This window comes from Perca flavescens, chromosome 3 (genome assembly GCF_004354835.1).
Source record: "Perca flavescens isolate YP-PL-M2 chromosome 3, PFLA_1.0, whole genome shotgun sequence".
Classification (NCBI taxonomy): Eukaryota; Metazoa; Chordata; class Actinopteri; order Perciformes; family Percidae; genus Perca; species Perca flavescens.
In genome coordinates, this window is record NC_041333.1 from 34763628 (window position 1) to 34780571 (window position 16944).

The window sequence follows — 16944 nt, forward strand, 5'->3', positions numbered from 1 at the left end:
GGGGGGTGCACCGTTCCTGGAGGTACTGCAATACCAGGTCGATGCGTGGAGTGGACGGAGCAAGCCCCTATTCCATCTCCCAGTTCCAAAAATCAATTTAATATATGGTCCCCGGGTAGGGGACGTATCAGATATTAAACTGATAAGAACAGATACTACACTTGATCTTAGCCAAAAGGCCGAGAAGCGATACTGAGAAAGGGTCGGCAGAGAGGACCACATTCTCCGCGCGGTCATCGTCACTCACGGTTCAAATATCTGGTTCAGTCACAACTAAACACGGTGGGATTCAACGTACTACACTCCACCCAGCAAATGAGTGAAAAGTGCTGTAAATGGTAACAAAATGTGTCTTTTTTTTTTTTTTTTTTTTTAAAGTTGTGTTGTCGCATGTAAAGTTACAGAAAGTAGCCCTCACTGCGTGTATAATTCGGGGCGGTGATCCACATGGATGTTTGACTCCACCCACGTTGAGAACCGCCCTTCCCGTTAGACAGATGGAACGGCACCATCTGGTGGCGGAAGCCAGCGCTTCCTGGTGACGTAGTGTAGTCATAGTTCAACAACAGTTTATAACGGACAGTTGTTATTATTGTTTTTTTTTATATTAAAGGCAATTTCTTAATGCAGCAGTGCTGAAAATTGTGTGTGTAGGCTGTTAGTCGCAGGACAAATCTAAGTGCGTTTGGAGACTCTTGTCTGAAGTCCTTTAATTAAAGACAATAGGCTGCAGCTAAACCGAATGAGGTCAAAGATTAGGATTGGGTCGGGGTAATAAGTTAAACATCAGGTCCTAAATTATGAATTGTCTTTGAGAGTGGAGGACCCGGAGCGTCTGTATCTTTAATAATTAAAATTTTCAATTCAATTTTATTTATAATATCAAATAATAACAAGAGTTATCTCTAGACACTTTACAGATAGAGTAGAGTAGTAGACCACGCTCTGTAATTGACAAAGCGCCAACAATTCTAATAATTCCCCCAAAAGCAAGCAGAGCGACAGTGGCGAGAAAAAACTTCCTTTTTAGGAAGAAAGCTCGGACAGACCCAGGCTCTTGGTAATAGTGATGAGAGAGATGGGAGAGGCTGCGCGTTCACGGTTCCTTTTCGTTGGGAACGCGCAGTGGATCCCACACTCGCTGGAGTCATGTGAAAGGATCCGCAACCTAAGAGTTTTTTTCGACCATTAAACTTGTTTCAGAGGATCGGAAACTTCAGGAAGTGATTAATAACACACAGGAATTGAAGTTAACATTTGACAGGTAAGACGATTCAGTAGTTAATGGGGCAGTTACTATAGACCAGTGGCGGATCTAGAAAATGTTACATGGGGGGGGGTAAAAGGGGTAGCGAGAGATCTTGGTAGGGTGGCAGGGGAAGACGGTACATGGAAACCCCAATATGTAAACTGCTATGCCCTACTACGCCCAGCGACGCCCTGCTATGCCCTAAACTGCTACAACTATTATTTCTAGTCATAGTTCCATTATCTTTTTTGTTATTATAATTACCATTATTATGAATCATAATTCTCTATATCTGTATCCATCTGTATCTAACTGGCAGCGGCCACCAAGACCCTGGATCTGTCTGATGTTTCTGCCCAGAAGGAAGTTTTTCCTCGCCACTGTTGCACCAAATGCTTGCTCTTTGGAGAATTGTTGGGTCTTTGTAACTTAAAGAGTGTGGTCTAGACCTACTCTATCTGTAAAGTGTCGTGAGAAGAGTGAACTGTTGTTGTATATGTAAATATTTACATATCTAACCCTATAACATATACAACAGAATGGAAATAGCCCCAAAAAAAAAGGTCATGTCACGACATGTTATGTTACTGTGCAATTTCTATGTAAGGAGAATATAAACCAACCATATGGTCCAGGGGTAACTGCAGCCTCCTCTTCCTCTCTGTCATCTTCATCTGCCTCCTCCTGATCACTCTCTGCCTCTGTCCTTCTCTCTGAACCTGCAGCCTCCTCTTCATCCCTCACTGTCAATTCTTCCTTTCCCTCTTCTCTTTCACTCATTTCTGCATCTCCTTCTGTGGTCTTCTCCTGCTCTGACCTGCCTGGTCTCTCCAGTTTACTGTCTTCTCCTTCTTCATTTCCCTCCTCCTCTTCCTCCTGTGCACATCTCAGGATTTTCTTGGCTGGCAATATCCCCACTTTAAGGCTTCAGCTAATATCTCCAGCTACTCTGGCCTGCAAAAGTCAAGATGTTAAAAGCTCTTGTTATTCTTCTATTACATTACACTGTATGGCCCTGTAGCTAATATAAGTAGCCTAAAAAACATAAAATCAGACGAGATTTATTACATGCACACATCAGTTATGTTTAGACTAGCCTTCTTAATCCCGTTGTACGCCACCGAAACGGCGACCCTCTGTAAACGTTATGAATTCAACATGCCAGTTTGTAATATTTTGTATTATGCTCTTCTTGTCTTTACTGAAATCAAACTAATCAAACAGCAGAATGCGCTTACAAACCAGGAGGGAGCGATTTGACTTTTGGCTAACGTAATGGACGCGCTGTTGTTGATGCTGACTCGCTTTTAGCAGACATTACATTTATTACAAATGTAACTTTAGATGAAACGTGTGTTTTAACTTCACCTGGGGAAACTGACTTCACTTTCCGAGGCTCGGCTCGGTCGCTCCAGTCTTTGCCGGGATGCAGGGCCACCGCCCCGCAGCAGACTCGCTGTGTGTGTGTGTGTGTGTGAGCCAGAATGGGCGAACTCCGCTCTGCACGTTTGATGCAGGGACGTAGCTAAGTATTTGAGGGGCAGGGGGCTAAGGTTACATCTACAATTATTATTTATTATGAATTAATATAAATTAATTGTTTGTTTCAATGTTTTAAGAAGCCTGTGCACATAGTGGCAGTTTGTTTTTACAAGCAAAGTTTTTTGAACACCAAAGTTAGGGGGGCAGCTGGGGGCAAGGCCCTACAGTGGGGGTCAGCTGCCCGCCCTTGCCCCCGTAGATCCGCCCCTGCTATAGACGTAAAAGATGACAAAAGAAGCATCCAGATCTAAGATAAGGTGAAAAAGCATCGCCCTCTAGGCAACTCCGATGAATCACAAGGGCATCTGTTCATGAGTGCAAAAAGCTATAGTCTCTATATAAACTGATAATGGCAATATTGCAATTTAACTCTTGCTAAAAGTATGTTTTTAATTAGCTGCAAAAATCAAAGTTATTCCTCATCGGATTGTGGAAACCCGCTCAGAGCAGGAGACCACCTGACCCTGAAATGACTGAAAATATGACACAGCATAGGCTATGTGCATATTTGCTTTTATTTATTTGTAGGCTGTCTAAAACTCCTTCAAAAAAATCGATGTCGTTTTTGTGTATAGCATATGTTTATGGTGCCACACGAAACAAAAGGAAAATTTGCTGATTCTTTAAACCAGATGGAATGACAGCAGCAGCAGCAGTATTCATCTGGGAAGTTTTTTGTTTTTGTAAGTTTGTCATGCAATTGTAAAATGCATTAAAGAGCTTTGATTCCCCTTGAAAAGCATAGCCTACCCAGTAAAACATGTCTAAATGGATGTAAGATGTCAAAGCTTCCACAGTGCATTTCCGCTGGTATAATGGACATAATGTTATGTGAATGTCTGATAAAAATTGGACCTTGGGCTGATGTCCGGTAATTGATGCTTGCAGGTGCAGAAAATGGCGAGACAGCTCCTGCAGCTCCTTGCCCTGTGGACTACTGTGGTCGGCATTGTGCAGTGCTGTCCAGAGCTCTGCAGCTGCCTGGATAAATTTGCCCGCCAGTTTGCTGATTGTGCTTACAAAGACCTGCTGGTAGTACCTGTGGGTCTCCCCTCCAATGTTACCACCGTGAGCCTTTCAGCCAATAAGATCACATTTCTGAAAAGTGAAAGCTTCATCAATATCACACAGGTCTCCTCTCTCTGGCTGGCCCACAATGAAATAGTAACTATAGAAGCAGACACCTTGGCTGGTCTGATCCAGCTCCGCAACCTGGACATCAGCTACAACAAAATTGAGAACTTTCCATGGGAGGATCTGCACAACCTCACAGCCCTGCAGCTCCTGAAAATGAACAACAATGAGATGGTGAGCCTTCCAAAGGACGCCTTTTCCACCCTGAAAGACCTGAGGTCGCTGCGCATCAACAACAACAAGTTCACCACCATTGTGCAGGGTACCTTCAGTGCTCTCTCCTCCATGTCCCACCTTCAGATTTTTAAAAACCCCTTCAAATGCTCCTGCAGCCTGGAGTGGTTGAGGGATTGGATCACGACAGCCAAGATTTCTGTCCCCGATCCACATTACATTTTATGTGATGCCCCTGAACACCTGAAGGGCACAATGGTTACAGCGATTCCCAAACTGGACTGTGAGGCCCCTACTGTCACAACTACCTATCAGCCCAACATTGAGAACACAGAGCTCTATGAGGGTTTGACGGCCATCTTAAATCGTGAGACAAAAGGGAGCCCCACACCACAGGTGAAAAAAGACATTGAAGAGCTAAAAACCGCCATGAACATGATGGGTGAGGAATTGGCGACCATAGCTATACAACAGCTTACTATAATTAATCTTATGAATGAAATCTCTGATCTAAAAAAGTCGAACGAGAAACAGCAGCTCAAGATTAACTCTTTGGAAGCTCGTGTTTCTGACTTGGAGAGGGTCACTCGGTTTATATTGACTTGATAACTGGATTGAAGATTAAGCCTCGGTCTTATGCTCATGCTCGGAAGGGGGATGTGCGAGTTGAGAGCGTAGACCATGATGATTCAACTGAGGCTCAGGTAACAGCCTTTCTTCATGACAAAAACATATCCATAAACAGACACAATATTGAGGCATGTCACATTATTCCATCAAGAAAACCAGAGTGACAATCACATTGTCATTGTACGCCTTTCCTAACAGAAAGCATAAAATTGACCTGCTCAGACAGGGCCGCAAATTGAAGGGCACAAATGTTTACATCACTGAGCATCTAACCAAAATGAATGCAGATATTTCAAGAAAGGCAAGGTTATTGAAGAAACCAAGCTACCTGGTCCTCTAACTGCAAGGTGTTTGTTAAATTGAATGGCCCACCAGAGCTGGCTAGAATTATGCGTATCAGAAGCAGTGAGCAGCTCGACAAGTTTGGAAGTAGCTAAATTCCTGTGAGTTGGTTCATGTAACTTTTATATTATTTTATTTTTCCATTGTTAAAGCTTTAGTTTTTTGTTATGTCTAATAATATGACTAGTTTTCATTTTTCCAGTTGTTGTGACAATGACCAGAGTGCGCCTGATTTTGAACAGAACATTGATCCAGAAAATAACTTTTATGTTAACATAAATAATAATAACTGCAGCTATTACACAGAGCAAAAGTTCAATAATAATATTAAAATTTATTACGGCTTATCTATCATTCATTTTAACAGCAGAAGTCTGTATTCAAACTTCCAGAATAAAGGAATATTTAGGACAGTTCAAGCAACCCTTTAATATTATAGCTATTTCAGAAAAATGGATTAATGCCGTTAGGGGCGTGGATTTTGAGTTACAGGGATATGAATTTAAGTATGTGAACAGAGTAAACGGTTGTGAAGGAGTGGTGGCGCTTTTTATTTATAAAGGGCTAATTTACAAGGTTGTTGAAAACATGACAGTAGTCATGGATGAAATAATGGAGTGTATCTCAATTGAATTATGTATGAAAAAAATATAGATAGTCATAGTAAGTTGTGTATATAGGAAACCAGGATCCAATGTTGAAATATTCACAGAAATAATGGAAAAAAATGTTTAATAAAGTAAAGCATAAAGTCAACTATATATGTGGGGATTTCAACATTGACCTACTAAATCCCAACAAACACAAATCAATGGAAGAGTTTATTGAATCACTGTGTAGTTTGAGTCTTTTTCCAACAATCACAAAACCCACCAGAATAACATGCAATGGTGCCACTCTGATAGATATGTTTAATGAAACAAATAGGGGATATCGTCTAAGAGGTCATTGTATGTTTAAGCAACCTCTTGTACAAACTACCGTTAATAGCATGTGTGTTTCAGTTTGTGGGGTGACCTTATGGAATGGACTGAACAATGATATCAAACAGAGCCATAATATCATGCAGTTCAAAAATAGATTAAAGACATCATTACTAGATCAATACAGAAAAGAATAAACTAAAACATAGGATTGGAATTTGTAATTTAAAGGTATTGTTTTATATAATTGTATTGTTGTAAATTACTGTAAGACCGAAAGATTGTATGCTGTATTTGCATATCTATTTTACTTTGTATAAAAACTAACAGTTTTACAGTAAACTAACAGTGGACAAGATCCGTCCATCCGCATCTATTCAGTTGGAATGATTGAAGAAATATTTGAGAACTCAACTTTCAAGGGCTACAACGAAGTCATTCCCAAACCAAGGCCAGGAACGGTAACATTTGTTTTGTTGCCATGTTGCTGTGTTGAGACTGTATAGTTCCTTGAAGGGTTTTGTTTTTATGTCCAACCAATGTATTGGCATCACTCTAGAATTTCCTCTACTTGTCCTGTTGCTGTGTCTTGTAAACACATAGCAACACGTCCTGTGCCTTTCATCTATGCAGCTTATAGCTTTTAGGAAATGTTTATCTGGTTTGTTTTTACTTACAACTTTAAACGCCTTCAGTTTTGTGTACCTGAAGATGTTAGAATTGTGTATCCTGAGTGTAGACAAACATTCAGTTTATGTTTCCATTTCCTCCAGTATACAAACTACTTTTAGATAATAAAAAAAAAAACAATAAAACTTTGTGCCTATGTATTTTTCAGTGTGTTAAAAACAGCAGGACCCTGCCACTGGTCACTGTTAATGTGGTGAAGGATTACCCAGAGAGGACTGACTGGGTTCACTCTGTGCATCATAGAGCTCCATTTTATATAAGCAGCCACAACTACACCAAGATAGCTGTGGACCGAGGCCAGGCGGCAGACCAGCACATGTATAACATTACGCTTCTGGCTATACAATCAATGTAGCTGGACTCCAAAAAGGTATTTAAAATGACAGTTAAAATGCCATGCATTGTGCAGCGCAGTGTTGTCAGTTGTGTTTTTGTCAGCCACTGCCCTTAGGTCAAAAATAATTTTTACATGAAAATTTTATGTTATATTTTAAAACGGCACTAATCATTTTTTTATATTAAATGACAAGTGCAATGTGAAAGGGGTCGCTGGTAGTAACAAATCCACAGAGAATTATTACCTGACTTTGCAGATATATATATATAGAGAGAGAGTTTTAGTATCTGTCGTGACGTCCCGCAGCTTCACTGTTTTAGTTCAGTCTTACAGCTCTCATCAACCTCATTTCCAGCCGCAACAGGCAGCTATTTTCAGCATAAAAGCTCTAAAAAACCAACCGTATGCTCCTGCCCAGCACCTAACAGCAGACAGGCAAAATGAGCCATAAGTGGAGCATTTATCAGCAGAGAGAGACAAGAATTTCTCTTATTAGCTGGTTGAGAACAAAACAGAGCTAAAAGGTAAAAGAAATATGGGACTTACATACCGGTGCATCAGAAACATAACTCCAAGTGATTTCGTGAATCTTATATGCTGGGTGTGTATATTGCCGATTATTTTCTAGCATGTTCCCCATAGCAACTTTATATGGTCATAATACTGTATGTCAGTGTTGTGTTCACAGCTTTCTGCACTGCACCCAAGGGTATGTTTCTGTCTACCTTTGCTCAGAAAAGACTAATGGTGGGTTTTTCGGAGAAGATTTCTATCATGGATCTCCAGAAATGTCAGGAGAATAAGTCCTGTGCAGATTGTGTTCTGGCCCGGGACCCGTACTGTGCCTGGACGCCGTTTGGATGTACCCCAGCTGTCCCGAATGTGGACTGCATTCAAGCCAAGTTACTTTAGCAGACTTTTTTATATTGTGCAAAGCCTTTCATTATATTACTCATATTACAACATATTACAGCCAACAATATTGAAATAGCTGCTCTCTACAGGTTCTTCTGAAAATTACCTTTCTGCAAAAGATAAGAATAAATGTTGATGTGGCCGGGTTGGCTCAGTGGTAGAGCAGGCGCACATATAGGCTACTGAGAGGAGACGGGATTCTCACTTTTGGGGAATGAGCTAACCTGACTGACCCGACCGTCCAAAACTACAGTGAAATAAAACTAAGCAACAACATCAAGTTTGAGGATCTAAGAATCTACAAGCAGTGAGTGCAAAGAACAGCACATTTCTTTAACAATCTTCTCTGTCGCAACAGTTAGGCTACGGGTTTGATTTATTTTACAGTGACAGGAATTGAAAACATTTCTTCACTTGGCAACCTCCTGCTCTTAAAACAACAATAACAGCAACAGAGAACTTATGACGGAATTTACCCACGACAGGGTGAAGATGTGAATAAGATTGATGTTAAACATTGAGAGGGGGGTGCACCGTTCCTGGAGGTACTGCAATACCAGGTCGATGCGTGGAGTGGACGGAGCAAGCCCCTATTCCATCTCCCAGTTCCAAAAATCAATTTAATATATGGTCCCCGGGTAGGGGACATATCAGATATTAAACTGATAAGAACAGATACTACACTTGATCTTAGCCAAAAGGCCGAGAAGCGATACTGAGAAAGGGTCGGCAGAGAGGACCACATTCTCCGCGCGGTCATCGTCACTCACGGTTCAAATATCTGGTTCAGTCACAACTAAACACGGTGGGATTCAACGTACTACACTCCACCCAGCAAATGAGTGAAAAGTGCTGTAAATGGTAACAAAATGTGTAATTTGCTTTATAAAGTTGTGTTGTCGCATGTAAAGTTACAGAAAGTAGCCCTCACTGCGTGTATAATTCGGGGCGGTGATCCACATGGATGTTTGACTCCACCCACGTTGAGAACCGCCCTTCCCGTTAGACAGATGGAACGGCACCATCTGGTGGCGGAAGCCAGCGCTTCCTGGTGACGTAGTGTAGTCATAGTTCAACAACAGTTTATAACGCGACACTGTCTACAGTCAACGGACAGACACTATCATATATTTACTGTCAGAGATCAAGCTGTAACTTCTAGTTTAAATAAACAAAATGCCATCTGAGTTACAGATTTAAAAAAGTAACGTTTGATCAGTTAACTGCAAGACAGACGATATAAATTATATAAATACTTTATTTTACGAGTTATACATTTCTCATGGTTTTCCCCTTAATAGATGCTACAGGAGTTGCAAATATGTTCTTTATGTAAGGGTTAATGCTCGACGTTGTGTCCATGATCAGGATGGACGACGGGGAGGCCTGAATCATCCAAAGTTATAATTAAAAAGTCATAGTATGTTATAAAAACAACCTAGGATTTTAATTTTCAAAATGCTTTAAAATTGTCACTTATTCAGCTGTTTCTAGAAATCCCCTTATTACTCTGTACTACAAAATGGATTTGTTCGCAGTTTTTTTCAGCAGTTTGTTTCGCCCTCCAAAAGATATCCAGAAGATTTTAATCATTTCTTTTTCAAACTAAAATGTAAAGCTGTAACTCCCATTCACTACATCATATATGGTACCTACTTTCATTGAAACTAAAACAGAAACCAATATCAAACCGATATTTGTGCACCTAAATGACTTTGTATACCAGAGAGGGAGATTAATATACAGCTATGGATTAGTTTTATCATTTCACATATTATCAGGGAGAGAAATGGGTCCATTTGACCGCGTTTGACCGTAGACTCCCAATGAAATGGGTCCATTTGACCGTAGACTCCCAATGAAATGGGTCCATTTGACCGTAGACTCCCAATGAAATCGGTCCATTTGACCGTAGACTCCCAATGAAATCGGTCCATTTGACCGTAGACTCCCAATGAAATGGGTCCATTTGACCGTAGACTCCCAATGAAATCGGTCCATTTGACCGTAGACTCCCAATGAAATGGGTCCATTTGACCGTAGACTCCCAATGAAATCGGTCCATTTGACCGTAGACTCCCAATGAAATCGGTCCATTTGACCGTAGACTCCCAATGAAATGGGTCCATTTGACCGTAGACTCCCAATGAAATCGGTCCATTTGACCGTAGACTACCAATTGGAATGTAGGATTTGACGAAGCAGATTACTAGATGATTCTGACATCCTTAATAGTAATATCTCAGGGACCCAATAATTGCTTTTCTGTTGTTTATTACACTTCTTCACTTTGCAATTGTTTACATTTATTTATTGTGTTTATATTTTTATTTATTTCCACACCGATATATTTGTTACCAATTGTCTTGTATCGTGTTCTGTACCTGTTTTGTATCTTGTTGTTTACACCTTATGTTTAAGAACTGTAGGCCCCATGTGAACACAGGCATATACCTATTTTTTTCCCCAGTCTATTGCATGTGATATTCACATCATCTTTGGTTCTCGAGTTTGCCTCGTCGGCCACCGTAGCAGGCTGTTTATTAGAGGTTGAGCTAACGTTAGTAGGAAGGAAGGCTTCATGAAAGTTAGTACACTATTACATTTACTGGGCTGCAAATTCCCTTTTGGTGCACACAGCAGTCGCAGCGCCACTGTTCTTCTTGGCGTGCAGACAACGTTACCACAAAGAGGCAGCTGTTAATAACTAGTTAACATTAGCTAGCGTCAGTGTGGCTCCACGCTAACGTTGGTTAACAGCACACTGAGCTACAGAGACAGGCGAAGCAGGTGAAGTGACTTCATTAACGTGTTATCTCTGTTTGCTGCGGTTATATTGACCTCTAAATAGTGTGCGAGGTCCGAAGGGCGATGTTGTCAGTTGCCAGGTCAGCTCTCACGAAATGTAAGTGACAATTGTTTATTTGGTCGTTTGCTGTTTATTGTCGTCTTTATTATTAATGAAAACGTGATGTCATGTTTATAAAATTCAAAGTGCACCAGCTGTTAGCGATACAGGTCTGTTAGCTCGCACTAGTTTGTAGACTATAGGATTAAAAAAACTGCGTTAAAAAAACTTTGAAGGGCTTTGTAGGTGAAAAGTCACCAGCATTTGTTGTTGTTGCAGCATGCAAGGTTGTATTGTAGAGCTCATCTCTTGGGCTCTAATATGTATTTTTTATATACTACTATTCAATTAATAATTATTTTTCATCAATCGTTTACGTGCTGATTATTTTTTTGATTAGTCAAGTCTAATGTCAGAAAATATTGATAAATACGATATACAACTACTAAATATGAAATTAAATAATTGAATTAAAAAGCTGTATTTGTTTGCATTACATATTCTAGGCCATATTGTTTGTGCATTGTGCAAATAGCTGTGCACTACACATTTATGAGTCTATAGCAGTGTAACATTGCAGATCTTATTTAGGTAATAATGCTACCTGCATTACGTCACAGATTACATCTATGTATTATCCACAGACCAGGATAGTAAGTTCCTTAAAGAGGTGTTTTGTATCTGCAACATAGACAGAAACAAACTGAACTCCACTTTGCCACACATTTGACCTTCCAAATAGTTCCTATCTCTTCTGCTCCTATTTCTCCTGCGTGGCACTTTGTACTTCACTTATGTTGATTTAATGTATTTTTAGATTCTGTTTTTAGGCTATTCTGTTTGCATTGCAGTGGAAAGAAAAATACCCTGAATCAGGGCTAGAAATAAAGATTATTTTCAATAATTAATCTGTCTATTATCTATTTAAATACCTGTTTTAAATCAATAGAAACACCACAAAATGGCGTGAACCTCCATCACGTTCTTTAAAGGTCTTGTTTTATCTAACTAAAGCACACAAACACGGTCCATCCCTAAATTCTCATAATTAGAAAAGCTGGAATCAGAATATTTGTGGGGTTTTTTTTAATGAAAAAACTGATTTAAATGAATTAGAAAAATAGGTCATTTTTACCATTGCAGCCATTTAGCTTCCACTGCTCTCTGTATCGATCTCTTAATCTAAGTTCCTGTAAGCGTTTATTGGCTACAAAGATTTTAGTCTCATCCTGTTGCAGTTGTTTTAGATGAACTTGTTGTGCTGTTTGTGTTGTTCTGTCTCTTTCCTCTCAGACAGGAGGTGCTGGCTGCCCAGTCAGGCTGTGGTCAGGGCCATGTCGTCCTCAGGCGGTGCCCCCTCCCCTTACACCACCCTCGCCATCAGTCACCCAGCAGAGTCCATCACACACGTAGAGCTGCACCGCCCGGAGAAACGTAACGCCATGAACAGAGCTTTCTGGAGGCAGGAATCTGTTTAAATGAATATGCAAAGACACCAAAAACACAGAAAACAAACTATTTAAATTAACTATTATGTTTTTACATATGACACGTTTAATGTATTAATCTGTTTTATTTAAATCCTTTTGAGCAATGTCCCGCAGTTGAGTTGCTAAAAATTACAAGTAGGGCTGGGCGATATGGGATTGTTGACTATTGGTGCTTTCAAAAAATATTTACTCAATTAGATTTTTGATAAATAATCATCATTAATGTGGATATAATGACTAATTGGGTAAAGGCAAATAATAGAACAGTTACAACAGTCTGGTAAGTTCAGAAAATGACTTCACTTTACTGTAACGCAGCCTTTAAAACCAGGAATAGACAACACTTCTGTCATATTACGATATTCAAAATCTAAGACGATATCTAGTCTCCTATCACAATATCGATATAATATTGATATATTGCCCAGCTCTATTTACAAGTACATGTCAGGCCAGTGTTAAAGGATCACAATGCCTTTGCTTGTTGGCAAAGTTATTCATTTAAATTTGCTAGTTTATTGTATTACATATTTACCTCCGCCAAGGATTTGTTTGTCTGTCGGCAGGATTAAGGAAAAACTACTGGCCCAATTTTCACGAAACTTTGTGAAAGGATCCAGCAAAGAAGAACCCATAAACGTTTGGAGCAGATGCACAAATAATTTTTTACTGCTGTTAACAAGAAAGGGCATGGCCTTGGTGGAGATTTACAAAGCAACTAGCCCCCCAAATGACTTTAAATAGATATTGAAAGATATTAAATAACATAACAGACTGTGTTGACTTAGTGAGCAAATGTTCCGAATTACAACAAACTTTTTAACATTAATAATATAAATAAAAAATGTAAACTAATATTTAAAAGTAAACCACTGGAATATGTGATTCAAGCACTTACGTATACAAAAGTATTTCTTTAAGTTTATCCAACACTGACAGGAAATTCATTTCTTTCTTCTCCCAGTGAGATGGTGGATTGCTTCAATGAGATAGCTGGCGACCCAGAATGCCGAGTGGTTGTGGTTTCTGGAGCCGGGAAGATCTTCACAGCTGGTAGGTATCAGTCTGTTTGCATTTAATGGCGCCAGCTTCGTAGTAAAGTTGTATTTATTCTCTGTGCTGTGTCACCGTCCAGGTATTGACCTGATGGACATGGCCAGCGACGTACTCCAACCAGAGGGCGACGACACGGCCAGAATTTCCTGGAACATGAGAAAAATAATCACCAAGTATCAAGAGACGTTCTCTGTCATAGAGAAGGTCGAGGAGTGTTTTTATTTTTTTATTATCATACTGAGGAATTTTAAACCTCCATTGTGTAATTTTTTTTAGTTGATTCTTAGCAAAAAGAAAAAACTTTCTTTCACTAATATGTGCTCATTCATGTGTAATTACTTCCACCAACTAATCAAAGTATTCTCGTAAACGTAGAATCATTCAGAATACATACGAGCGAGTCGCTCGAATGACGGCAGCCATGTAGCGCCTCCATCTTTAAAATACATTAGCCAAAGAGAAACATACCTCCGCATTTTGCGCTTTTACACTCAGTGGCACCGTGACGAATGCAAGGGGGAGATCACTCGCCTGGGAAGCGAAAAAGAGAATTAATGAGACGGGCAAAGCAACAAGACCAAAGTTAATATTGGAGTGGCTAGAACAGCTGCGTGTAAACAATGGAGGTACTAAGAGCTAATTTTGTGTTCGGCCACCGTAGGAGTTGAAATGCGCTAGGAACGCGAAGGGCTTGAAAGTAATATTCAGTTGGTTGTCCTATACAATTTCACCGCTAGATGGGAGAAATTCCTACACAATGTAGCTTTAAGATCTGAACTTTTACAGATTATTTGGACAGCATTTTTAAAATGATGGGTTGTCAGTGTATTTTTATGTGAAGTTGATTGTAGTTTCTTCTTGTAGTGTCCAAAGCCTGTTGTGGTAGCTGTTCACGGAGCCTGTGTTGGGGGAGGTAGGACATCATGATCACACGGTCACAGCGCAGCCATGAATTCAGACCAGGGGCCCATATTACAAAGTAAGATTAGTGGGATAGCTGGCAAGATTTGGGCTTTAACTCTGGTTTTCTGGTGTCACGTAGCTGGCTCACTTTTAGCCAGAGTAGAAAACCGTGGTAACAGATGCTGCACGGCTAACCTGATCCAGAGAGGTCAGGATGAGTAATGTTGCCAGACTCCGTTAAACTTACTTCGTGGTACAGGCCCCAGGATGGTACATTTTGTGTGTTTGCATGGAAAAGATGGCTGCTCTTTCAGATCTCACTGTAACACTGTTTTTAATTATTTAGATAAGTCTTCAGAAAATGTTACGATTGTCTGCGTGCTCAGGTAATCAGGAGGGTGTGTTATTTAAAGTGGAGAAAACTGAGTTTACACGCTGTCATGTTCACTGGATGTTGTGCTCTGTGGCAGGTGTTGATCTGATCACAGCATGTGACATTCGTCTGTGTACCCAGGACGCCTGGTTCCAAGTAAAGGTACGTACACGTCCATCTAATTATTAAAATTTGGAAATGTGGTAAGGGAAAAAGGGAATGAGAGTTGTACCACAGTTTCTGGCTTTCTGGTCTGCTTTACAGGAAGTCGATATTGGACTTGCAGCAGATGTTGGAACTCTCCAGAGACTTCCTAAAGTCATCGGCAGCCGCAGGTAAACCGCCCATTTTAATAAACGAAGAGAGTCTTGGGGTGAGGTCACGTGATTTAGTATGCGCATCAAATAGTATGTTTGTATGAGCTACTTCTCCATAGTCAGTGTGTAAGCTACAGTAGGTGGTGGTCGGCACGCCCCCAGTTCGGAGAAACGGGGAGGAGTACCCACACGGAAGCTAAGCAATGTCCTGCTGTAGACAGGGGCAGCAGTTAAATAGATTTAGACAACTACAAAAAGGACCACCTAAAAGACAGGAAAAAGTATTTAAGTGTACACTGTATTTAGAAAATGTTCACAGCTTTACCTTGCTGTCGGACAGCCCTTCAGTCAGACAACAGGGAACTGAAGCTGTTATCCATGCTCTCTCTAAAAGCCACCACACTCCTTTTAACAAAACGGATAAAAAAAAAAAAAAAACAGTAAATTCACCTGGTAAAACATAGGAGTGCTGGTCTACCACTGACTCCATCGGTTTGTTTGTCTAATTGTGTGATTTTGGTGTTTTAAAGGGTTAGGTTGGATTCACCAAAGTACAGAGCAGGCCAAAAAGGTTTAAAACAGCGTTTGACCCAGGAAATAAAAGGTGTGTATGTATGTATGTATGTATGTATGCATGTATGCATATTGTTACATGATTAACTCTCCCTCTTTCTGTAGCCTAGTGAACGAGTTGGCTCTGACCGCCAGGAAGATGTATGCCGATGAAGCCAAAAGCAGCGGACTGGTCAGGTGAGCTTATATATACACATTTATATACACAGCAGGTGTTTTCTTTTGTAGTAAGTAAGTATTATTGTTTTTACTGAACCTAAAAAGTTGTTGGCCAGTCTTAGTTTTGTCAGTGTTGATTCTGACGTGTTGGGCCATCACCTCAGTTAAAAAGTGATCAGCTGCATCGATGTTTATTGGTACACTGGTCGACTCAGCCAGTCCAGAGGTGGTGTAGCTTCCAGGCCCGAAACCTTTTACAGCTGTGTCTCTCAAAGAATCACCTGCAACATAACAGCATCAGGATCACAATCATGATGGGGAGGATTCAAATGAATGACTAGTACTTGGAGGTTACTGTATGGGAATCACTTTTTTTAAGCAAGGATTCTTATATTTTTCCAACACCTTTCCTCTCCAGCCGAGTGTTTGCAGATAAGGAGGCCATGATGGCTGGAGCTCTGGAGATGGCTGGGGAGATCGCCAGTCGCAGCCCTGTAGCTGTACAGGGCACCAAAGTCAACCTGATCTATTCCAGAGACCACAGTGTAGCAGAGGGACTGAACTACATGGTGAGAACACTACCTTTTTAAACACAACAATGGAGGATTTTTCTGAGCATGTTTATTTTGTCAGTATCACCGTGACCATGGAGCTGCCTTTTATATTAGGCTACACTAAATACCTTGTTCATCCTTTTCCAGGCTACCTGGAACATGAGCATGCTTCAGACTCAAGATGTGATGAAATCAGCTCAGGCAGCCATGGAGAAGAAGAGTCCCAAGACAATAGCTTTCTCCAAACTCTAAACCTCACTGACGCAAAGTTCCAGATATACAAACACAAAAGCTGCCATTGTGGCCTTTCTGTGTGAAGGGGAACCACATCTATACTATCTGGCAATCTGTGGCCACTTGAGGATGATGTAATGAGATTTAAGAGATGGAGGCTTGAATCCACTGTTGGAAATATGACAGATGGTCCTTCTTGGGATTGGTTTCCAAAGAAATGTATTATTGTTTTGGTGGAAAAGCCTTTGAAACAGCATTTTGATAAGTCATCCATGTGTAAAATTGGAATAATAAGTAAGTTCAGGTTAACCTTTTCCCGCAGGTGACGTCAAACTGTAATATAAACGAGGGATTTTCTGAACTTGTCGCTGTAAAAAAATAGCTGGTTTTGTAAATCTATAATCGACTTCATGAATGTTTAATCTTATTAAAGAAACTAATCTGAAAGTTGGTGTTGACTGATTTTGAAATAGCCATATTTACCGGTTATTTTCTAAAATG

At 40.3% G+C, this 16944-nt stretch overlaps 2 protein-coding genes, 1 long non-coding RNA gene and 2 other non-coding genes across 6 annotated transcripts; 2 read left to right on the forward strand and 3 right to left on the reverse strand.

The window, feature by feature from the left end:
- Positions 1–191, reverse strand: LOC114553401 (U2 spliceosomal RNA). The gene has a single exon (XR_003692313.1). It is a non-coding gene; the product is annotated as a U2 spliceosomal RNA (small nuclear RNA).
- Positions 192–1056: 865 nt separating this feature from the next.
- Positions 1057–6793, forward strand: LOC114552480 (immunoglobulin superfamily containing leucine-rich repeat protein 2-like). Its single transcript, XM_028573311.1, has 2 exons — positions 1057–1264; positions 3680–6793. Exon 2 carries the CDS (start codon positions 3689–3691, stop codon positions 4703–4705), a length of 1017 nt encoding a protein of 338 aa, XP_028429112.1. The 5' UTR covers positions 1057–1264; positions 3680–3688; the 3' UTR covers positions 4706–6793.
- A 1666-nt stretch (positions 6794–8459) lies between these two features.
- Positions 8460–8650, reverse strand: LOC114553400 (U2 spliceosomal RNA). The gene has a single exon (XR_003692312.1). It is a non-coding gene; the product is annotated as a U2 spliceosomal RNA (small nuclear RNA).
- Positions 8651–10443: 1793 nt separating this feature from the next.
- ech1 (enoyl CoA hydratase 1, peroxisomal) lies at positions 10444–16890 on the forward strand. 2 transcript variants are annotated; one of them, XM_028570749.1, is made up of 10 exons: positions 10444–10841; positions 12078–12246; positions 13239–13327; positions 13410–13534; positions 14195–14243; positions 14704–14768; positions 14871–14941; positions 15602–15673; positions 16074–16224; positions 16357–16890. In XM_028570749.1, the coding sequence occupies exons 1-10, from the start codon at positions 10808–10810 to the stop codon at positions 16459–16461; spliced, it is 930 nt and encodes a 309-aa protein (XP_028426550.1). In that variant the 5' UTR covers positions 10444–10807; the 3' UTR covers positions 16462–16890. The 2 variants fall into 2 exon arrangements, with proteins under 2 accessions (XP_028426550.1, XP_028426560.1); XM_028570759.1 differs by having other exon boundaries at positions 12082–12246.
- Positions 11157–13964, reverse strand: LOC114550170 (uncharacterized). The gene is made up of 3 exons (XR_003691651.1): positions 13799–13964; positions 13173–13476; positions 11157–12254 (listed from the first exon to the last, which is right to left on the reverse strand). It is a non-coding gene; the product is annotated as an uncharacterized LOC114550170 (long non-coding RNA).
- Positions 16891–16944: the final 54 nt, after the last annotated feature.